The following is a 24861-nucleotide window of genomic DNA, read 5'->3' as shown; positions in this document are numbered from 1 at the left end:
TGAAAATGTATACAAACTAAAAATTAAACTAGTGAGTGAAAAGGTAAACTGAGGCCCAATCCCCTCCTTCTGAGTAGGTCGCCTCCAAATCTCTTGACCTCTGCGTAGCAAATAAGCCTTAAGTCCTACCTTCCATACTGGAACAGAGAGATATGTGATTCCTGGAATGTCGCATCTCATCAGCTTATTGCCATTTGGTCCTGAGTGGTGTCATCTGGTCAGAGAAAACCTTACAGGACGTGATCTTGAAAACATACCTATTTAGTTTTTAAAATAGAGAAAAGAAAACTCTTTTGAAAACAAAGAGTATTTGTTTGGTGTATGCTTCCTTATAAAAACTTTCAACAATCTTGACAACAAGGACTATCATGAAAATGTAAAATTATTTCAGGATTGGTTCTGCAAGTTCAGTGTGCAAATATCAACTTTGTACTATTACCATTACTGAAGCACTGTCAAAACCGAGTTTTACTCTGGATCTTGTCTTTATGTGAAGCATCTCACTCGAAGTCAGTTGTGAGGTTTCCCTCACATTTCACTGGGCAGGACCCTCCAGGTTGGTCACTGTCTGCACTGACTCTCTCATTCAGGACTGCAGCTCAGATAATTCACCAACATGCCAATGGTCACAGGAGTCTCTACCCTTCTCATGCTTTTGCTGATATAATTGCAGCTTTCCTTATTCCCTCCCACTGGGTTCCTATGGTACCAAACAAGCAGAGAGAACCTGAACCTCTTGAGATCCTATCATCCTGCTCACTGGCCTGTCAGGGTGTCTTGGAACTTCAAGATCTGAAATCATGGAGAGGAAAGGAGAGGAGACACGCTATGCAAAACATGCACTGTGATAACTATATCTCACTTTATTCCACTATTGTGCACACTCATTATCTTTAGTGTTACTGCTTGAATGTACATTATTTGAACACAGTGTTTATGCATTACAAATGTTTGAGATAATATTATAGATATGTGGAAATAGCCAGGAAGGAATAAGATCCAATTTCTTGGATTTACCAAGTACTTTCTATGCTGGTTTAACTAAAAGGAGACTTTCCTTTTTTCTTAATCATTTCCAGAAGTTCAGAGGAAAGAAAATATGAATAGACCTCAAAAAAAGGTCTGAGAGCATGAGAGAAGGAGACCTTTGGAAAGGTGTAGATGTGGGAACCAGTAGTAGCATAGTAGAAGGATATGATGCCAGCGTCACTGTCTAAAACAATCACTAAAACTTCAGGCTCGTTCCTCAGAGGAATGAAGGTTGGTGGTGAAGTAAGGGCCGAACACCTCTTGTCCTTTCTCTGTCTGATGGCCCAGAATCCAGACTGAGGCTCTTGTACTATGCTAATGTCCCTTGGCACATTTTCCAGACAAACACCTATAGCCCCCTCTGCTCCTGCTCCCATCTCCACCTCAAAGTAATATCTTCCTGAGGTGAAGCGCTCATGGCCCAGCATGCAGATTATGTCATTACATCTTCCACAAGTTTGAGATTCTATTAAGTGTTTTGGGAAAATTGTACTTCTCTATTTATCAAAGTGAATTAATAATTTTTTAGTCTTTATTTTATTTTATTTATATATATATACATTTTTATTTTTTATTCGTGAATCACCATGAGGTACAGTTACAAACCAACAAACTTACATACTTGCGTTTCAGTTATACAATGATCGAGTTCTCATCCCTCCACTAGTGCCCATTCTCCAACAACAATGGTCCCAGCATCCCTCCCATCACTCCCATCCCATCCCCTCCAACCCACCCCACCTCTGTGGCATAGCAGGGTATTCCCTTTTGTTCTCTCTCTCTCTCCTTCTCTCTCTCTCTCTCTCTCTCTCTCTCTTTTGGGTGTTGCAGTTTGCAATAGAGGTATTAAGTGACCATTAAGTCTACTTTCAGCACATATCTCCCACCCTTAGAGGGCCCTCCCAGCACCCTTTACTTGGTGGTCTCTTCTCTATCTGAGCTGCCTTTTCCACCAGGATGTGAGGCCAGCTACTAAGCTGTGGAGTAATCCTAATAATTATCTTTACTATTCTTGGGTGTTAGTCTCCTAATCTGTTACTTCATATTCCACAAATGAGTCCAATCTTTCTATGTCTGGCCCTCTCTTTCTGACTCATTTCACTGAACATGATACTTTCCATGTTGATCCACTATATGCAAATTTCATGACTTTATCTTTTCTAAGAGCTGCATACTCTTCCATTGTGTAGATGTACCAAAGTTTCTTTAACCAGTCATCTGCTTATAGGCACTCAAGTTTTCTCCAGATTCTGGCTATTGCAAACAGTGGTGCAATAAACATATAAGTGCAGATGTCATTTCTTCTATACTTTTTGCATCTCCAGAATATATTCCCAGAAGTGATATTGCTGGATCAAACGGGAGATCAATTTCAATTATTTGAGAAGTGTCCAAAACTGTTTTCCAAAAGGGCTGAAGCAGTCGGCATTCTCACCAGCTGTGAAGGAGAATCCCTTTCTCCCCACATCCGCTCCAACAATGATTGCTTTTGTTTCTTGGATGTGGGCCTGTCCCTGTGGTGTGAGATGATATCTCATTGTCATTTTTATATTCATCTCCCTGATGATTAGTAATGAAGAGCATTTTTTCATGTGTCTTTTGGCCATTCAGATTTCTTCTTTGAGAAAATTTCTGTTCATTTCATCACCCCATTTTCTGATGGGGTTGGATGTTTTCTTTTTGTAGAATTCAATCCGTGCTTTGTATTTCCTTGATATCAACCCTTATCTGATGAGTGAATATCCTTTCCCATTCTGTATACTGTCTCTGTCTTCGTGTATACACTCTATCTTTTGAGGTACAGAAGCATTTCAGTTCAAGATAGTCCCATTTGTTTATGTCTGTTTCCACTTGCTTGGTGATTGGCTTGTCATCTTTGACGATACCTTTAGCTTTAGTATCGTTGAGGGTTTTGCCAACCTTGTCTTCAGTGTACCTGATGGAATCTTGTCTGATGTTGTGGTCTTTAATCCATTTTTATCTGACTTTTGTGTACGGTGTTATATAGAGTTTTAGCCCAGTTTTTTTGCATGTAGCTGTCCAGTTTTGCCAGCACCATTTGTTAAAGAGGTTTTCCATGTTCCACTTCACATTTCTTGCTCCATTATCAAAGATTATATGATCATATATTTGAGGGTGTGTGTAAGGATATTCAACCCTGTTTCATTGGTCTGCGACTCTGCCTTTGTTCCAGTACCATGTTGTTTTAATTATTACCACTTTGTAGTAGATTTTGAGGTTGGTGAAGGTGATACCTCCCATCTTCTTTTTCCCAAGAATTGCTTTAGTTATTCATGGGGATTTGTTGTTCCATATGAACTTCAGGAGTGTTACATCCATTTATTTGAAGAATTTCATGGGTATCCTTATAGGGATCTCATTGAATCTACATAATGCTTTGGGGCCTACTGCCATTTTGGCAATGTTAATTCTTCCCAATCTATGAGCAGGGGATATGTTTCCATTTTCTTGTGTCCTCTTTTATTTCATGAAGTAGCATTTTGTAGTTTTCTTTGTACAGGTCCTTTACATTTTTAGTTAAGCAGATCTCGAGTTACTTGATTTTCTGAGGCATAATTGTAAACGAAATTGCTTTTTTCATATCACATTCATCTCTCTCTCATTGTTTGCATATAAGAAAGCCATGAACTTTTGTATATTGATTTTATAGCCTGTGACTTTACTATGAAAGTCTGTTGTTTCTAGGAGTTTCTAGGTAGAGGCTTTAAGGGTCATAATGTCATATCATCTGCGAATAGTGAGCGCTTGATTTCTTCCTTTTCTATCTGATACCCTTAATATATTTTTATTGCCTAATCGCTATTGCTAGTACTTCTAGTACTATATTTAACAGAGGTGGTGAGAGTGGGCATCCTTGTCTTGTCCCTGATCTTAGAGGGAAGTCTCTTCGTTTTTCCCCATTGAGGATAATACTTGTGGTATGTTTATGGTAGATGGCTGTGACTATATTGAGGAAAGAACCTTCACAACCCATTTTGGTGAGAGATTTCATCATAAACTGGGCTGAATCTTGTCAAATGCTTTTTCTACATCTATTGATATGATCAAATGGTTTTATCTTTTCTTTTCTTGATATGATGTATTATGTTGATTGATTTCCGAATATTAAACCATCTTTGCATCCCTGGGGTGAATTCCACTTGGTCATGTTTTACGAACTGTTTGATGAGTTGTTGGATTCTATTTGCTAATATTTTGTTAAGGATCTTTGCATCCGTGTTCATCAGGAATATCTTTCTGTAGTTTTCTCTTTTTGTGGTGTCTTTGTTTCTTTTGGTTTCTTTTGGTATTAAGGATATATGTGCCTCTTAGAAACTGCATCAAAGAGTTTCTGTTTCTTCAATTTCCTGGAAAAGCTTGAGAAGAACTTGCAATAGGTCCTTTTTAAATGTTTGTAAAAATTTGCTAGTGAATCCAACTGGACCTGGGCTTTTGTTTTGGGGAATACTTTTTATTACAGTTTCAATTTTTTTGCTATTTATAGATATATTCAGGTATTCCTGAATATATCTTCTTGGTTCAAATTTGAGAGATTATAGGAATCCAGGAATTTATCCAATTTCTTCTAGGTTCTCTTGTTTCCTGGCACACAGACTTTCAAAGTAGACTCTGATGATCTTTTGCATTTTTTTGCTTTCTGTTGTGATGTCCCCACTTTCATTTCTGATTCGGCTTATTAGGGTTCTCTCTCTCTCTCTTTCTTTGTGAGTCTTGCTAGTGGTTTATCAATCTTGTTAATTTTCTCAAAGAACCAGCTCTTGGTTTCATTGATCTTTCGGATTGGTTTTTTTTTTGTGTGTGTGTTTCCGTGTCATTAATTTCCGCTATTGTTCTTTCTTTCCTTCTGCCTTGTTTGGGCTCCTTTTGCTGGTTCTTTCCTAAGATCTTGAGCTGTGAAGTTATGTTATTTATGTGGGCCCTTTCTTTCTTCCTGATGAATGCTTGCAGATCTATAAATTTTCCCCTTATCACAGCTTTAGCTGCGTCCTGAAGGTTCGGGTAGCTCGTGTCTTCATTCTCATTGGTTTCCAGATATTTTTTCATTTCTTCCTTGACTTCCTTCCTGACCCACTCGTTGTTCAACATTGAGTTGTTTAACTTCCAGGTGTTTGATTTGGTTCTCTGCATGTGTCTGTGAATAACTTCTATCTTCAGTGCGTTGTGGTCTGGGACAGGTTGCAGACTGGGTGTGGTGCTGGAGGATGTTGCAGGGGCGGACAGGATCACCAATGAATATCTTTTGATTAATAGTATCTGGATCTGAAGACACATTGACTGCAAAAAAAGAGAAAAAAAGACAAAAGACTGAATTTGATTTTTTAATTTTTTTTTTGAGCAGAGGCCACACAAGGCAGAGCCAGGGCTTACTACTGTGCTTAGGAAGAATTGCTGGCAGTGTACTCTTTGGGATGCTTTGGATTTGGTGGTGTGCCAGGCAAGCACTTTATCATTGTACTATGGTCTAGCTTCAAAAGAGTTACTCTGTATGTTTGGTTTTTGTTTGGAGGCCATGTTCAGCAGTACTGAGGCTTAGTCCTGGCTCTACACTTAGGGGTCACTCAAGGTGGGATTGGGGAACCAAATTATGGGTGTTCTATCCCTGTCTCTTCTCCACCAGACTTGCTTTTTCTTCTTTTTCTTTTTATTTGTTTATTTTTGCTTTTTTGGGTCATGTCCGATGACACTTAGGAGTTATTACTGGTTCTGCACTCAGGAAAGACTCCTGGTTGTGCTTGGGGGTCAGATGGGATTCCTAAGGTCAAAACTGGGTTGGCCACGTGCAAGGCAAATAGTCTACACAGTATGGCCCACACACTTGCTTCTTAAAGGAAAAAAACCTTTTTCTTTATTCATTGCAGTTTATTGAGCTAAGCATAACAGCTTTTGGCATTCAGTGCTTAACTCCAAACCCACCACCACTGTCAGTGTTCTTCCTAACATGTGTTAATATTTAGAGTATTTTATAAAATAAAGCTAACCTATATTCAAACCAAAGTTCTGTTCTTATTGTCTAAGAGTCATGTTGAGTTTCAGTTTTCAAAATCTGTGTAATCTCTATGTGAGTCACTAGAAACTGTTGAGGAAGACTGAGTGAACTAAATAATTGTTATTAAAATGTCTCATTAATGGGAAGTATCTGAGAATTTCTAGTAATAATATAACCATCATCCTTATCTCTAGTTTAAAAAACCTAGGAATAGAACCAATCAGAATTTACATGGGTTCTGTCATTTCTAAGACCCATTTTTCTCTTGAGAAATCGTGTAACATTGAAACAGAAATAAGACAATTCCATCTCTAACTAAAAACTACAAATTCTATATTAGAAAAGTTAAAAAAGACAACTAAATTCATAGATTGTGATTAAAGACCTAGAATTCTCCCAGGTCACAAAATTATTGAGCTCCATGGGTATTAGAGCTTACTGTAATTTCTTAAGTTAGATAAAAGGAATTTATAGAAATTATCAAAATTTAATAAACCTAGGGTCAATATACATGAAAGCTATAAAATCATCCTTGAATAAAATAGTAAAATATATGATAAATTTAAGTGTGACTTTGACTGTAAAATCAAAAATTTAAAGTTAAATGTATCAATAGAATATTTTCTATTATGTTTTTTGGGGGCCATACCCGGCAATGCTCAGGAGTGACTCCTGGCTCTAACTCAGCATTACTTCTGATGGTACTCAAAGGACCAGGTGATCGAACCAAGGATTGCCGGGTACAAGACAAACATCAAAGCAGGTGTATTATGGCTCTGAGCACAAGGATGTTAACCACTCTTGTAACCACTCAAAAAAGAGTCAACCACTCACTGGGTTACCAGGCTAAGCACAGGGTGTTGGACTTTTTTTCCAGGTAACTTAAATCCGCTATGCAAAATACTTCTTGTGCTGGATGTTCTCAGTGTTCCTCAAATCCCTGTTTTTCTTTACCCACTTTTCCCACTTGGTTCTCTCCCTGAAAGACTGACCGCTGTGGACGCATCACCAGTGCTCTCTTCCCTATCTCTGCTTATTTCAGCTAACAGGAAGCAGAGGAGAAGGCCCTGGGGCACAAAGCAACTGAGTAGCAGTGTGAAGGACACATGGCCCTCCCATGCTGACTGGCAGGCTCTGCATTCCTCTCCCCTGTCACACTCTCCCACCCGTACAGCATCCTCTACCTGCCACTTGAGGCCCAGGACAATGATGGTTGTCTACCCGCTCCTGCCTTGGGTGCAGGACTGACTACGCCTTGTTCTCTATCCTACTTCTCATCTTTATAAATAATCCCTTCATTGTAAAGATTCTCTCCAACCAATTCTTATCATAAGTCTGACTCAGAAATAAGTTGGGTTTCAGTTGCTATTACTTAAACTATTGTGAAAAATCCAAAGTGTCAATGTGAAGAAAGTTTAAAAAAAAGTATTAAATAGAGCCAGAAAGATACAATAGTGATTAAGATGCTTGCCTCAAACTGGGCTGTCCCAGGTTAGATTTCCTGTATCACATATAGTTCACTGAGCACTGCCAGAAGTGATCATTGAATATAAAGCCAAGGAAAAGCAAAAGGCAAAGAAAGTCAGGTGTGACTTCAGAATTTATTTTTTAAAAACTCAAATAAATACATATAATTTTTTTTAAAAAAAAATACAAATTGTATACCATATATACTTCTTTTTTTGATGCTAATACAAGGTTTTTAAAGACAAATCATTGAGAGAGTAATTCAAACCTTTTAAATATTAGAAATAGAAAGCTTTTTCAAACATATTATGAACATCCGTAAAATTGAATAACACTCATACATGCAAAAATGCACACCTGCTAAGACAGAATTTTGGGGGAGGGACTGCCAAACAGGTGCAGGGGCCGAGTCATTCCAGGCCACCTGGGCCAGTTGATCAGTACAAGGCCCTAGGGTACCATGAATAGGAGCTTCAGTGATGGGACTACCTCTATATTCTGAACATGAAGCATGCACTCGGCCCATTGAGCTTTCTCTCTGATGCTTGGTTTGATCTTAGAGAAAAGCATTTAAAAAAAACTTTGTCTTTCCTTGAATATTGGGTTTTATAAGAGATTACAGAAAGATAGAAAATAATTATTAAAGAGAATTATAGAAAAAGAGAGCTCAGCTTTGGTATTAGTAAAATGTGTTACTAGGTCAAGGTCCTTACATCACTTGCACTCCATTGCATAATAATCACCTACCTTTACTGCATTACACTGAGAGTTAAATAAAATATTAACAAGGGATTCTTAAATCAACATACCTTGGTGGCGCTTAAAAATTTTTCTCACACTTAAGTGAAGCTCAGAGACACTGCGCACAGTATGCAGTTCCAAAGAAACATCCTCTGGTGTTTCTAGATTGATAGCTGAGACCCTAGAATAACAGCAAAAAGAGGTTTCTTCAGTGGCTCCTTCCATCCATGTGTCTATGTCCATGCCCCTCCATGGCCCACACTGTTTCCATGGACACTCACCTGCTCAGGGTGTCTTTTATACCCTGTAGAGAAAACATGAAAAAAGGTGAGTGCAGGAACATCTGACCTTCATAAAGCATAGTATATGCAGGGAAGTTCTCTATAAACACTCCTTCCAGGAAAGAAAGGAACGTAACCCCATGGGTGGGAATGGAGCCAAGGCCTCACACATACAGGGTAAATTCATTCGTGTTGAGGCACACCACTGAACCCCTAACCATAGACATTGATGGATTTCTAATAAGATGATTCCATCCTGAGCCCCTTGGGGATGCACATGACTACTTGTTTATCAACCTCTCTGATTTCCTCACTGATATTGTGCTGTCTGAAAACACACCAACCTATGGCTATTGGGAAAGTGCTCAGAAGGATGCCCAGGGTACCACTTCCTTTCAATGATGTGATTTCCTTAGAGTGAGTTCATATTGGACACTGCTTACATAAAGTCCTGAGTCCATCCAGAGTCCCAGTGACTGAAATGCTTAGCTACTGATAACAGGCACCACATGATGAAGGAAGCTGAGTTTTTGTCAGGGCCAGGGGAATAAAACAGTGAGTATGGAGATGTGGTTAAGGCAGCTCAGTTGCCTGTCTGAGATGACTACAAAGACCATACTATACCCCTGAGAACCCCACTCTCTCCATATCTCCACCCCCAGTCTCCTACCCCCCTAACCCCCCCCCCCCACACACACACATAGTGCATCTGATGCAGAGATTCTGATACAGAGCACATTTGGTGCAAGAAATAAGGAAGTATGGTTTATGGTTCTGATGTGCACTAGTGCCTACACTGAAGGACTGAGAGCAGGGGCATGGTGAGTCACTCAAACTATGAAGCTCAAGGGACAGTGCTGCTGAGTACGGCAAAGTCTTGGTAGTGACTGGTTGCAGCACAAACTTAGCCCCAGAGGTTCTCTGTGGTAATGGTGGATATAATCGAGCCTTATATTTGCTACCGTAAATGCACAAAACTAGAACTCTCACAGCTCAGGAGACACAATAAAGAAGAGGAAGAAGTAAATCCAAATTAATGGGTAAACATCTAAAAAGGAGTAAATGCAAATTAATGGGTGAACATCTAAAAAGTTCCCAAGCAACCAAGAGAATTTTTGCTCATTTTCTGAGTTGAGAACTTCAAAGTAAAAATCATAAGGTTGAATGAATAAAGGAAAGCAATAGAAAAGGTAATCAACAAAGCAAAACAAAGTATTAGTCAGGGAGTATCTGAACTTAAATAAATTTAAAACTTCTTTGGAGGTTCCAGCAACTGGGTGACAGATGTCAAAGAACAAATCAAATAAGAAAATAAGATTTAGAAAGCTATCAATTAAGTAGAAGAAAAAAATATGAAAGGTATATGAGAGCATTATGGGCTAATTATAAGAGGAACAGCAATCAAATTCAAGGAGGCCTTGATGAAGCTGGAGTGATGGTAGAGTGGGTAGGATGTTTGCCTTGCACATCACCTACACTGGTTTGATCCCTGGCACCCCAGGAGTGATCCCTGAGAACACAGACAGAAGCAAGGATTGAGTGCCAATTGTGGCCCCAAAACAAACAACAAAAACAAAAAAGTAGTCGCTGAAGAAAAGGAAAGTGAGAATGGGGAACAAGTGTTTCAAAAAATTATAGCTATCTCTTGCTCATCAAGGCCATGTTCTCCGTTGAACACTTTGAACACATATCTCACTTGTCTCTGTATATTCTTTGCTTCTATGTTCTTTCTTGAACAGATGTATCCTCTTTCTGTGCTCTCATATCTTTCCAGTATGTCACTGTTCTCCCATTGTTCGTCGATTTGCTCGAGCGGGCCCAGTAACGTCTCCATTGGAGACTTTGTTGTTACTGTGTTTGGCATATCGAATACATCACGGGTGGCTTGCCAGGCTCTGCCGTGGGGGCGAGACACTCTCGGTAGGTTGCCGGGCTCTCCGAGAGGGGCGGAGGAATCGAACTCGGGTCGGCCATGTTGGCTGTGTGCAAGGCAAATGCCCTACCCACTGTGCTATCGCTCCTGTAAGTTTGAATAAAAACTACCTTGCATCACTGAAAAAATAGAAAAAGAAATGAAATTGTGGCTGATAACTACCCCATTCTGAGTACTGACTCCCACATCCAGATCCAATATATTAATAGTTCTAATAGAACTAAGGTGTTCTAAATAAAAGTAACCCAGATCAAAGAACTCTAAGGTAAGGTAAGGTAAAGGTAAAGGCCCTCCCGTTGATTGTCGATTTTGCTCGAGCGGGCCCAGTAACGTCTCCATTGGAGACTTTGTTGTTACTGTGTCTGGCATATCAGATACTCTCGGTAGCTTGCCAGGCTCTCCGAGAGGGGCGGAGGAATCGAACTCGGGTCGGCCATGTTGGCCGCGTGTAAGGTGAACGCCCTACCCGCTGTGCTAAGACATGCTGTAATTAAAATGATAAAAGCAAAACATAGAAATAGGATTGCAAGAGCACCAAGATACAAATGAAACTTGTATACAAAGAACCACCAAAAGATTCAAATGAAAACTCTTGATTAGTATTGTTTGACACAAGGAACAATTTGAATGAAACAAACATCCCAATAAGAATACTCTATCATTTGTCATCATTTAAACTTGAAAGCATTAAAGAAAACAAAACTAAAACTAAAGAAATTCATTACCATTTAACCAATTTATTAAAACCACTACAGGGTCTTATTTAAAAAACAAAGAGATCCTACTCGGAAACAGTAGATAATGAAAATATAAAATGGGGGAAAGCAGAGAAACAATGGCATCTTTTATAAATACACAGTTGCCTTGATATGAAAAGAGTACATAGAATCACAATATCATAGGAGACCACCAAAAATAAGAATTGAGCTCTCATAAAATCTAAAGTTTCCTGTTCTGAGGATCATTTCAAGACCACAACTACATAAATTTACATTAATTTTCATAATTTTCAAAGGTATTTGCTTTCTCTGTGTTTATTATAGTACTATTTACATTGGCCAAGAATTAGAATCATTCCAAATACCCCAATAACACATTGTGGATAAAGAAATTGTGGTACACATACAATGAGATACTACTCAAAATAAGAAAATTGAAATTCAACAGTTCATTCATCTTAGTAGAACTACAGGGTGTCGCGCTGCACACAGTGAGTTAAAAGGAGGAGTCTGAACTGAGGAAGTAGACCTCGTGAATCTTCCATATTTCTTACCCTCTGTTCTCAGTAGCATGGGAATAAGACATCTCTGTTTCCTACAAGTGCTCAGACTCACCTGCAGCAAAGTCTGCGCTGAGTCCTGACATTTCTTGTCCAGTTCCAGGATGTTGTTCTTGAGTTCTTCTACTTTGTTGTCCAGATGGGCTACATTGTTCTTCAGTCTGATGAGCTTCTGTTCTTTTTCTTTCTCTAGACTATGCATATAATACTCCTCTGCCAGGTGCATGAAACTGTGAAGTTGTTTAAATTCAGAATTGATTCTTTCTTTCTCATGCTTTATTTTCTCCTATAAGGTAAAAAAGTGCTCAGAAAGTGAGTACACCCAAATGTTCATTAATGGATAGATTCATATCCAATATGAGTCACACACAGAAGCAGCTGAAACTTATTCAGTGGAAATAAATAAGGAATATTTGATGCAGAGTGCAACATGGATCAATCAGCAAGACAGTGAGCAAAACAAGTAACTCAGAAGCAGAAAGCCAATGTTATAAAAATCTGCTTTTATGAAATAAGTCATATTCATAGAGACAGTGAATACTAGAAAACAGGAGGAAGAAAAATTAGGAATAGGAAGAGAGGTTTAGTTTGGATGATGAACAAGTTTTGCAGGTGGATAAAGGCAATGGATGCACAAGCATATGTACAAACACTGTTACAGAGCTGTCCACTCTAAAGGGTAATATGGTGATTTTATGTTATGCTTAGACACATGCATGCAGACACTCATACACACACAAATTTCCTCAGTTAGGGTGATGTAGCCTGAAGAGTTATCCATGTTTCCTTCACTAGTTATGCCTGGGAAGAAGAAATTCACAGGTAGATAAGGTCATCAGAATTAGATCTAATTTTCTGGTAAAATTTCTTCTGTACACCAAGAAGCTGGTATAGGTAGTATGAATAAAGTGCAGAATAGAGCTTGGCCAAAGTAAATGAAATATGAGTTATAAAAATAAATATGAATTTTTATTTTGAAATAAACATGTGTTCCTGTGTTTCAGATAAACTTTTGGTTCAAGAAACCCCTGAAGTTTCTTCTTGAACCTTATTGAAGTTTCCAGCTGAGACATCACAACTGGAGTAAGGATGACCACCCTGGCGAGTTCATGAGTCTCACCAGGGAGAGGCCCAGTTGGCAGATTCTAATCATAAATACTAGAAATATCAACCCTGGATTCAACTCACCACCTTAATGTGTGAAAATTTCTAAAACAAAATGATCTATAGGACACAGATTTTATCTGGTAGGGGTGGGGACTAAACTTTAATATTCATTTTAACTTTCCATTTCAGAAAGTATTACAATGTTTATGAAATTAATAAATGAATAAAATTTTTTAAACACATAAAATAAAAGTTTATTCAATTTATTTTGATACAATTCAAAATATATCATTATACATTTGTAATGCACTAGTTTTTTATGTGTGGTCCTCACAATAAAAATTTTGGTATGTTTTCTTTTCTCTAAAAATTACCTCCTCCTTAATAGTTATCCCCAGTTTCTCTCAGCTTCATCCGTTAACCAGCAGCTCCTGTAAGGGTTGGTATATTAGGGAAATACCAATCTATATTCTTTAAATTTATATTTCCCTATTCTTAAATTTTTATGTAGCTAGAACAAAATGAAATGCGATCTTTTGTTAGGATAGTATTTTCCTATCCTAGGATAAGAAAATACTTAGGATAATATTTTTTTTCTTTTTTTTATTAGTGAAACACCATGAGGTACAGTTATAGACTTACAAATTTTGTGCTTGGGTTTTAGTTATACAATGATCAAGTACCCATCCCTCCACCAGTGCCCATCATCCACCACCACGGGTTCCAGCATCCCCCCACCCCCCATCCCCCCCCCCCCCGTCCCACCCTGCCTCAGTGGCAGGGTATTCCCCCTTGTTCTCTCTCTCTTCTTTTGGGTACTGTGTTTTGCAAGAAAGGCATTGAGTGGCAATCATGTTTGGTCTATAGACTACTTTTAGCATGCTTCTCCCACCCTGGGAGTGTTCTCACAACACCCTTTATTTGGTGCTTTCTTCTCTATCTGAGCTTCCTTTTCACCTAGCACATGTGGCTGGCCTTCAAGTCATGGAGCAAAATTACTGGTACTAATCTCAGCCATTCCTGGGTGTTAGTCTCCCTTTTTGTTTCTTTATGTTCCCCAGATGAATGCAATCTTTCTGTTTCTATCCCGCTCTTTCTGACTCATTTCGCTTAACATGATACTTTCCATGTAGTACCACTTGAATGTAAATTTCATAACTTCATCTTTTCTAATAGCTACATAGTACTCCATTGTGTAAATGTACCAAAGTTTCTTTAACCAGTCATCTGCTTTTGGGCAAAAACGAGCAAAATTTTTATTTTTAAGTGGGAAATAGGCTTAGGTTCAAGTCATGTGTTCGTGAAAGGTGTTTATTTATTTACTTTTGATTGTGATGATCTTCCCACCAATCAAGATCCCAGATATGAAAGCAAAGGGCTGTCTTTTGAGAGATCATATTTGAGATTTGCACATAAAGAGTGAGGACTGAGGTTTAAGACACCATGAAAAAGCCAAAATGACTCACTGGTCAGTGCAATGATATTCCAGACTAATGTACTATATCAATATATTTGTAAACAAATCTCTTTTCATTCATAGGGAGTCTGGTTATTTACTGAACCAGAGACCCATACACTGTAGTTGTCTTTTGTATGTTCTTATGGTAGTTCTGGTTCTCCACATTAACAGCCTCATTAAACTGAGTTCATTGCATCTCATCAGAATGAATCTCTTTCTAAGTGTCCACAAACAGTGGGTCTCTGAAGCTGGAAAGCTTGAGTGTTAGATGCTGCCCTGTGGTAAATGCATCAAAATGATGCAGTTGAGGCTTCAAAACAGGTAGGTATATTCAAAGTTTGAGAATTTGAATCCTGTCAAGGATCTTTCAAGTAGACTACAATATTTCTACTTCGTAAACTCAGATATTGGGAATTCTAAATAATTACTATCACAAGGTTGAAGAATTTGAAGCAAAAATTTAATAGATACATATAACCAAAGGAGTAAAGGGAAGTGATGCTTTCTACATTACTTTTAACAATCTGGACCATTTATTGAATAATGTACTTTTATAGTGCTTTCACCAAGCACAACCTACTCTTAGACAAGATGATGGCATGTAGTTTGACCACAAGAAGCTTCAAACTCTCACCTCCCAACTACTTATTTTCCGAGTTGTATCTAGCTTCAGCTGCATATATTTAGATTCTGTGCTTTTCAGTTTTGTGACTGCTCTCTGGAGCTTTTCCTGTGGGAAAAAATGGGTGTTAGTTTATTCAGTTGGAAAAGTCTTCACAGCATATACCATAAATCATAGGCTTTCAGATAATTAGAATAACATTGAGTATTTGTTGAGCCTTTAGATGCTGAGAGAAAGCATGTGGACAATTATGAGTCCAATAACACAGTTGATCTCCGTGGCAAACTGCAAAGCTGGTAAGATGTTTACCATTGTTCCTGTTATAGAAATCAATTCTTTGCATGGGATTAAGTAAATTGTCCAAGGGAACAACATATTCTTCAATCCCATATTAGACTAAGGAAAGAGGCAGCAGGACAATGCCCACTTCTTTCTCCCACCACAGTCAAAGCAATCATCATATGTGCCTTTGAAAATATGTTAATCTAAATCTCTCACCAGACTTCATTCACAGGCTTTTATTTCTAAATAGTTAACAACTCCTCTACATCTTTAACTATGACCCCACCCTATACATGTGGAAGTTATGTGAACTTCAGAAACTGATGGCTCTAGTTTATATTGAAACAGAATAATCTTCTCATGTCAAAATTGGTCCTTATTAACCAATAAAAAACATTCCATTCCCAGTCCTCCTCTGAGGTATGATTCATCCTCTCAACCGTGATCATGGTTTAAGGCCTAAATTTTACTCCTGTGTCTTCAATTATCTTTCTTTCTACACACCCTCTGGCCTAGGCATGGTGCCAAGCAAGCCTTGTTTTCTGTGTCCTTGTCATCAGTCCTGAGTATAGGACACTCCGACCTCTAATGACTTTTCTACCACATGAAGGATACAGGCAGACTTCAATTATTTGTTTGCATACCTCATCATCTTCTAACAAGGTTGAGACAGTATCCTGAGTGCCTAGAATGATCCAGGTATATAGTATTAGCTTGCGTGTAATTGGGAGGGGGTCCTTTTATTTTTTAAACTTTTTAAATGGAGGAGTACTGCTATTTATTCAGGAGGGGGTCCTTTTAGAATGCACTCCAAAAATGGAAAAAAAAATTCTCATTCCAAAGGAAATTCCATTACTAGAACTTTCAACAGTGAGATCTATAAAAGATTCAAAGATATCTGAATACCCTTTGAAATTATACCAATAAAGTCAAGGAAATGATGAACTTGAATGCACAGTTTCTGAGTACAACACTACTCTAATATGAAAATAAGTCAAGAAGAAAACCTAAAGATAAAATAAATCACCAGCATTGAACATAGACCTAAAAATTGTCAAAAATATCTATGCCAAAAATGCAATAGAGTACACTGTTAGGATCATATATCATGTACTTGTTAGCTGTTCAACATATGAAAAAAAAGATGAGATTCATACAACTACATTTCAATTGAGAGAATAAGAAAGTAAAAAAAAACTGTATCACAGCAACAGAAAGATAAGATTCATACAACTATATTTCAATTGAGAGAAAGAAAACAAATGATGAGATTCAATATTCTTTTATGAAAAAAAGTGCTTTAAAAAGCAGGATAGAAACGCTATTAGACAGCACCTGAACTTTGTTTGCATTGACACCATTGCAGTTGAGACCAGACTCAGGCTGCCATCGCTGGACCCACTCTGGGAAGGGAGGCAGAACCCTCCTTTCCGGCTAGGTCCCAATAGCCTCTACACCTGACCTGGGCTATATTAGCAGGCTCACACCCAGCTTCTAGAGCACATGCCACCTATGTAACTGCACAAAAGACATACACAGCAAATCACACACTGCTCATAATTATAATTCAGGTCATTCAGTGATGAGAGGCAGAGAAGAGAGCAATCCCCAGCCTAATACCTCAGCACCTTCCAGGGTATCTATCTACAAAGACTCCCCCAGAACATTAGAAAACCAATGGTAAAGGCCTGCCCAGTTCACTGAGTGGAAATAATACCCTTGAAGGCACAAACAACAACAACCAGCTCTCTAAATCCTCAGTGACTTTTTGCCAGTGCCACCATGATAAAGATGTTTAATGAGCTCAAAGAATATGTGGCAGAGGTATGCAGCAAAGCCCAAGGAAGTCTAAGAGTCAAGATGAGAAAACTCCAATCAGAAATGGCAAAATGAAGAGCAGGGTAAGTTACATTAAAAGCAAAAAGCCATAACAGAAGCTGATAGCAGCCAAATTATGCAGCTGAGTATAAGATCAAGGAGCTTCAAGATGAGATGGAGGAAACTGCTACTAAACAATCCTGTTGAGTGTTAAAAGGAAGTAAACATTACACCAGGGCACTATAGGATGAATATGGTCACAGTCATGGTCCTCCCGTTGTTCATCACTTTGCTCGAGCGGGCCCAGTAACGTCTCCATCATGAGACTTGTTGTTACTGTGTTTGGCATATCAAATACATCACGGGTAGCTTGCCAGGCTCTGCCATGTGGGCTAGATGCTCTCGGCAGCTTGCCGGGCTCTCCGAGAAGAGCGGAGGAATCGAACTCGAGTTGGTCATGTTGGCTGAGTGCAAGGCAAGCGCCCTACCGCTGTGGAAGAATATATGAATCATCATAGTTGCTGAAGAATAGAAAAGGAAATTTTATGAATAAACATTAGGTAAAGAAATCATTAATAGGAATTTCTTAGAGTAGAGGAATACAGGCACTGAAATCCAAGAGGCCTGAAGGTTCCCTATGAAAATATTCTCACTTAATCACTTAATCACTTAATTTCATGTTAGTCATCGATTTGCTCGAACGGGCACCAGTAAGATCTCCATTTGTCCCTGTCGCATGCTAGTGTAGCCCATGGCATCTGTTTGCTCTGGCAACATGAAGAGCCTCAAACCGATCATTCATGATCTTGACGAAGAAGTCTGACCATCTGGTAGGTGGGCGGCCACGCAGTCTTTTGACATCCCGTGGAATCCAGTCAGTAACAGCTCTAGTCCAGTGGTCGTCTTTAAATCTCATTACGTGACCAGCCCATCTGATTTTTGACACCTTGGCAAAAGAGACAGCGTCCCTGATTCTTGATCGTCGACGGATGTCAGAACTCCAGATTCTTTCTCTCATTCGAGTGAAACATGATATTCCAAGCATAGCTCTTTCTATTCTTCTTTGGGAGACCTGAATAGCGTTCTCATCTTGTTTGCATAGGGCCCAGGTCTCTGAGGCATATGTTAATGCAGGAAGAACAGTGGAATCAAAGAGATGTGCCCGGAGATGGAGGTTCTTTGTCCTCTTAGCTATTTCTTCAACATTCTTGAAGGCGTTCCAAGCCGCTTTCTTCCTTCTACGCAGCTCGGGTGCCAGGTCATTTGTCATGTTGACTTCTCGACCTAGGTACACATAGCTGTTGCATTCGGAGATGGTCGTTCCGTTGAGAGCGAATGGGGCATCAGGAACGAGGCTGTTTCTCATGAACATTGTCTTCGTAAGATTCAGCTGTAGTCCTGCCTTTCCACACTCATGGTCAAAGTCAGCCAGCATTTGTGCCGCTTGGCTGATGTTTGGTGTTATTAAAACAATGTCATCAGCAAAGCGGAGGTGGTGTAGTTGCCGACCATCTATCTTCACTCCCATTCCTTCCCATTCCAGTTGTCGCATGATGTTCTCGAGGGTGGCACTGAAGAGTTTCGGTGAAATGGTATTACCCTGCTGCACCCCTCTCTTGACATCAACGATCACTTCTTTGTAGAATGGTGAGATCCTGGTAGTGAATCCACAATACAGCTCACGGAGCATCCTGATGTATTGGGCTTGAATTCCCTGACTGGCTAGGGCTTCAATGACCGCTTCCGTCTCAACAGAATCAAAGGCCTTCTTTAAATCAATGAATGTTAAACAGAGCGCATCTTGAACTCCCGAGAAACCTCAATGAGCTTGGTTATCATGTGGATATGGTCGATGGTGCTGAATCCTTTGCGGAACCCGGCTTGTTCGCATGGTTGTCCTTCATCTAGTGTTCTGCCAATCCTATTTAGGATGACTCGAGTGAACAACTTGTAGATGACAGACAATAGGCAGATCGGGTGATAGTTGTCAATGTCATGGATGTCTCCCATCTTGAACAGTAGTACGGTCCTGCTGGTTTTCCATTGGGATGGAACCTTGCATTCAGACAGGTAGCGAGTGAAGAGCCGAGCCAGTGTATTGATGAGTACTGACGGCAGGTTTTTCAGGTGTTCAGGTCTGACCTTGTCTGGGACAGGTGCTGTTTGTTTCTTTACCAACGAAATGGCGTGTCGGATTTCAGAAGGGAGGACGTTGGGAACGACATATCCATCCTGTGGAATTTGGTATGTCGGCAAGTGGACATGGCTATCGAAGAGATTTGAGTAGAAGTCATGGACTACCTCCACTACCCAGCCGTCGCCACACTCCAGGACGCTTTCCGGACCCGCGCGGCCGCTTCGCTTATGACACATCATAAGACACTAAATACCCATCTTCCGGAATAGTCGCACCATATTTGATAGGGTTCAAATATGGTAACACCTACAAGGGTGATCAGAGGTCGCCCCAAAAGCCTCTATCCCTCTCAGAAAGACTGGCAAGCTAACGAGAGTATTCCGCCCACATGGAAGAGCCTGGCAAGCTATTTGTTGTGTATTTGATATGCCAAAACCAGTAACTACAACTGGTCTCATTCACCTGACCCTGAAGGCTTCATGGCAGCACTGAGAAGGATGAGAAAGGAGAGGCCGACAAAATCTCAAGGCCGACCAAGGATGCCACAACGAAAGAAGACAAAAATGATCGTCTGTACTTTCAATGCACGTACACTAGCATCAGATGCATCCATCGAGGACCTGATGGTACAAGCGCGAATGATCAAGTACGACATCATTGGTCTGACCAAGACAAGAAGGCATGAATCTCACCATGCTGTTTTCGACACTGGAGAAGAATTATTCCTCGGAACATGCGATAAAAGAGGTGTCGGAGGCGTCGGTGTCCTCGTCAACACAAACTTGGCCAAGAGCATTGATTCATTCGAATGCCTAACAACCCAAATCGGACGTTTACATTTGAATAGATGCGGCTCACTGCCTGCAGTTTCTATCTTCGTTGTCTACACACCAAGATCCAATTATGATGAAGGAGAAATTGAGAAGTTCTACATGGATCTGGAGAAGTTCTATAAAGAAGACCACACCTTCTACAAAATCATTGTGGGTGATTTTAATGCCAAGATAGGACCGAGAATATCAGCTGAAGAACTTCACATTGGGACCCATGGCCTAGAATGGAACGAACAGGGTGAGAGACTGTCTGAGTTCATCATGTCGACCAAGACCATCCATGGTAACTCACAGTTCCAGAAGGCAGAATCTAAACGATGGACATGGGAGTCTCCCGGTGGACGATTCCACAACAAAATAGACCACATCATATTCAATCGACGGTTTTACCTGACCGATGTCGCTGTTGTCCCAAAATTCCGAACGGGATCGGACCACTGTCTCCTTCGTGCAAAATTCTACTTCACAGAGCAGGGAGAAAGGGCTGCAAAGTTCAAAAAGAGAACTCCCTGAACGACCACCAACTGGGAACTCTTTGGTACTATTGCGGCAACATGGGAAGATGCCATTGTTGACAACATTGACGAGGAATACGATCAACTGGTTCAGCACCTCCATGAATGTGCGAGGAACGCCAAGAGAGAGATAGCCACAAAAAATCTCCAATCTTCGAAAACTCTTGAGCTAATTCGCCAGCGTGGTTTGGCGCATGCCTCAGGCAACTGCCAGCTAACATCCGAGCATGCAAAGCAGTGCAGAGATGCAATCAAGGAAGACCTCAAAGAGAGAAGAGCAGAAGTACTGGTAGATGCAGCAGAAGCCAGGAAAAGTATTCGTAACGCCCGCCTGTCCTTCGCCAAGTACAAGACCAAGATGACTGCCCTCCGACCTCCTGATGGATCCATCACATCCTCCAGAATGGCAATGGATAAGAAAATATTCTCAACAAGGAAAACTAGATCCTCAAAATGATAAAATCCACAATTAGAGACAGAATATTGAAATCAACAAGATCAAAAAAGCAACTTATGTAGAATCGAAAGCCCTTAAGACTTACAACCGATGTTTGAAACGTGACTACGAGACAGAAGAGAATGGAGGGACATAGTACAAAACCTCAGTGAAATGAATACTTACCCAAGATTGCTTTATCCACTTAGATTATCACACATATTTGAACGAACTATAAGAGCTTCATGGATAGACAACAACTTAGGGAATTTATAGCTTTGAAACCTGTATTGTGAGAAGCTTTAAAAAAACTTCTTTTGCACCTGAAGGAATTAGGGCTGGTAGGGTGCTCATCCCCTACACAGCTGCTCTGAATTTGATTTCTGGTATCCTGTAAGGTTCTCTGAGAACCATCAAGAGTAATTCTGAATGTAAAAGCCAGGAGTAACCCTGAGCGTTACCAGGTGTGGCCACAAAATCAAGTACTTTAGAAAGATGGAAACAAGGAATAAACATAATAAAAGAGGTCAAGGACCTGTGTAAGGTCTATTAATACATTGATCTAAGAAATAAGAGGAGGTAAAAATATAAAGATGTTACTATATACCTATAGGAAAAATTAACATTGTTAAACTGGCCACCTTACTCAAAGTAATTCAAAGATTCTATACAATACCTATAAAAGTTATAGTAGCTGTGTCAAAGACACCAAAAAAATTAACTAAAATTTGTAAGAATCACAAAATACCCTAAATAGCCAAAGGAGTTCTGAGGAAAGATACATAGGAAATACTTGTTCCCAACTAAAACAATATTATAAGGCTAAGATCATTAAGATTACACAATATTAGAAAAAATATGCACAGACATATACACTCATATAAATGGAATAAAACCAAGAACCCAGAAATAAAGCCATACAATACGGTCAATTGTGATAAACAATAATACTGGCATATATAATGGAGAGAGGAAAGTCTCTTCAACAAACAGTGATGGGGAAATTAGATATCCATTTACAAAACCCAGAAATGACTGCTCCTAACACCATATACAAAAATTACCTGAAAATTTACTAAAAACTTAAAGCCATAAAACACAAAGAGGAAAGTACATAAAAATATTCAAACACGGCTTCAACATTAACTTTGAAGAGTTGATTTCAATAACTAGGGAAACAAAAACAAGCAAAAATTACTTGAGAGTATGTGGAATCAAAGAGAAACTTCTCCAAGGTAAAGAAAATGTCAGTGAAACAAAAACATACAAGGAGAAACTATCATACCTCCATATCTAACAAGATGTTAATAAGCAAGATTTGTAAAAAAAATCATAAAGTACTCCAAGTACCATTGCCAAGAAGAACATTGAAAAGGACAGAAGTGAAGGCAGATTACTCCCTTTTGCTACTGTTGCAGACACCACTTATAAGTGTTCAGAGCATTCTCCTGGTTCACACTTCTGGTGGTGCTTGGGGAACCATGTGACATATCTGGGATTTGAACTGGAGTAAGGAAAAATGATACCTTCCTTTCTGTACTATCTCTCTGACCCTAAAATACAGATTACTCTACAAAAGACATACAGATTGCTAACAGGCACCAAAAAATGCCTTGAGGAGTTAGATGGTGGAGTTGATCAGTGGATAGAGGCAGATGGAGTTCAGCATTTTTTAGTGTGGATGTTGTGACAAGTCACTTTTGCAGCAAGTGAGAGAGCACATCTGAAGCATATACTACAGTGAAAATAATTTCTGTCAAATAAATAAAACAGATTCCAGAGCAACTGCAGATGAGGTTATTCGGAGGCTTTCTGGACCCCACACTCACCCTGTAAACTTGGCATGCAACTTCAACAGGAGCAGTGCCGTGTCCTTTGTGCTGTGGTGACCGCTCACAGCACCAGCAGATGAGCTGACCATCATTTTCACAGAACAGATGGAACTGCTCTCCGTGTTCATTACACATGTTCTGATTCATTTCCTTAAAGATTTCGATAATACCTTTCAGCTGCTTGTTGGGCCGGAGACTACCACTTTGAAAAGGTTTCCGACACTTGGGACAATTAAATGTTCCCGGAGATGATGTTTCAGAGCTTTGATTCTGAGTAAGAACCTTTATGCATACACAGCAGTAGCTGTGCCCACAGTCAATGCTCACAGGCTCAGTCATCAGCTTCAGGCAGATGGGGCAGGTAGCTTCCACCCTCAACTTCTTGATAAATGTAGCTGAGGCCATGGCTTTCCTGGAAATGCTGCGATATTGGATCAAGAGGCAGGGATGAAGCAGTCAGAAATTTCTAGTGTCTGAGAAATGCACTCCACTAGAGTTTATGGGACTCCTCTGAGCTTGAAATCTGTCTGAGAGAGATATGGATTGGGATTGAGAAGATTTATTTTATGGAGCTGTGTTGTGAATGACTGTGGCACAATCACACTTGGTCCATTAAACTTAGTATAATTAAGCACTGTAGCACTGTTGTCTTGTTGTTCATTGATTTGCTCAAGCAGGCACCAGTAACGTCTCCATTTTGAGACTTGTTACTGTTTTTAGCATATCAACTATGCCATGGGGAACTTGCTAGGCTCTGCCATGCAGGCAGGATACTCTCCATAGCTTGCTGCGCTCTCCGAGAGGGACGGAGGAATCGAACTTGGGTCAGCTGTGTGCAAGGCAAACACCCTACCTGCTGTGCTATCACTATAGCCCTGAGTATAATTAAAATAAAATAAAATAAAATTTAATGTTAATTCCTTGAATCTAACTGCTATTATTGCATTTCAGTTGTTTATTATTTGCTTGAGTCTGTGGTGAAATGAGACCAGATCAAAGATTCCATTTCATTTCTAGAAATATTTTGGACATGGGACTCAGTGAGAGTGAGAAAAAGACAGGCTCCCTCAGAAAGGATGGAGCAAGAAAGAGAAACTCATGGAATGAGGGTGAGACTCCCATTCTGTGAAAAGGTAGCTCATCACTACTACTTTATTTCCTTGTAACTGATATTGCAATTAGGTAGAGTTTATAGGATTCATAAAAAAAAAATTGTCTGCACTGGATCATTAGTTCACAGTTCTTGCTACTTACTTCCATGGCAAATAATGATAAAAAAGTATGGGTAAAAAGACCCAGGCTCCAAATGATAATAAGGTCAACTGACACCCTAAAGAAGCTGTGTGCCCTTCCCATAAGCCTCTCTGACCTGAAGACAGAGAATTGAAAGAGGTGGGAGGAGAAGGGGTTATCTTCAGAGCAGAGTTCTTGAGAAACAGAGAGGTGACTGTCACTTCTTCAGGACAACCTGGTCTCCCGGAAGATCAGAATGACTAGAGCCCATCGTCATGGAAGAAACCTGGAAGTCAGCAGTGAGAACAGATAGGAATGACAGGCTTCTGTGGATCCTGGCATTATGACCCTTGGTGTCCACCAGTGAGTTCCTAACATGGAAACACGGGGACCAATAGGAAACACAGGACTTTGTCCTTCATCCATATAGATAGTTACAACTTTGGGAGGATCTTTTCTCTATTTTCAATGTTGACTGTTTGTGGGGAGGAAATAGAGGCAGGATGAGGTACGAAACAAATGCTTTTTTGACCTGACAGTAATATCTCAATCACTAATGGTGTTTTTTAAACTAAAGTTACATGTTAAAGCATCTTTGTCTAACTATAAGAACTATCTCTTTAGACTCATAGAGAATATCTTCTGGAGTGAAGATAACTTAGCCTAACTCACATGCCAACCCTGCAAGTTTTTTTTTAAATGACTAAGACTGTGTCTGTTGTCCTGAACCAGTTTTAGTGGAATTGTTTTTGAGAATAAAAGCATTCTAAGTAATGCATAAAAGAAAAATCTGGGTATGGGAGAGATAGGATAGTTGGTACTGTTTTTCTCTGTGAGAAGGTTTAACCC

General features: G+C 39.7%; 1 protein-coding gene across 3 annotated transcripts; it reads right to left on the bottom strand.

The window, feature by feature from the left end:
* Window positions 1-2939: 2939 nt before the first annotated feature.
* LOC130040477 (E3 ubiquitin-protein ligase TRIM38-like) lies at window positions 2940-24297 on the bottom strand. Of its 3 annotated transcripts, none has more exons than XM_056132587.1 (7): window positions 24149-24297; window positions 22777-23306; window positions 14939-15034; window positions 11794-12024; window positions 8527-8549; window positions 8314-8426; window positions 2940-5325 (listed from the first exon to the last, which is right to left on the bottom strand). In XM_056132587.1, the coding sequence occupies exons 2-7, from the start codon at window positions 23182-23184 to the stop codon at window positions 5069-5071; spliced, it is 1128 nt and encodes a 375-aa protein (XP_055988562.1). In that variant the 5' UTR covers window positions 23185-23306; window positions 24149-24297; the 3' UTR covers window positions 2940-5068. The 3 variants fall into 3 exon arrangements, with proteins under 3 accessions (XP_055988562.1, XP_055988563.1, XP_055988564.1); XM_056132588.1 differs by having other exon boundaries at window positions 22777-23302; XM_056132589.1 differs by lacking the exon at window positions 24149-24297 and adding an exon at window positions 15853-15893 and having other exon boundaries at window positions 2942-5325; window positions 22777-22902.
* Between the last annotated feature and the right edge of the window lie 564 nt (window positions 24298-24861).

Source organism: Sorex fumeus, unplaced genomic scaffold, assembly GCF_029834395.1.
Source record: "Sorex fumeus unplaced genomic scaffold, SorFum_2.1 ptg000094l, whole genome shotgun sequence".
Classification (NCBI taxonomy): Eukaryota; Metazoa; Chordata; class Mammalia; order Eulipotyphla; family Soricidae; genus Sorex; species Sorex fumeus.
This window is presented reverse-complemented; position numbering and strand designations above follow the sequence as displayed.

Bases quoted from the DNA above. Each gene is read 5' to 3' on its own strand.
- LOC130040477 (XM_056132587.1), bottom strand. From the start codon at position 23,184: ATGGCCTCAGCTACATTTATCAAGAAGTTGAGGGTGGAAGCTACCTGC. The intron at 12,025-14,938 runs GTGAGAGTTTGA...TTTACCTTATAG, and splicing joins GGAAAATAAGTAGTTGGGAG to GAGAAAATAAAGCATGAGAA. The intron at 8,550-11,793 runs GTGAGTCTGAGC...TTTTCTCTACAG, and splicing joins CAGCGCAGACTTTGCTGCAG to GGTATAAAAGACACCCTGAG.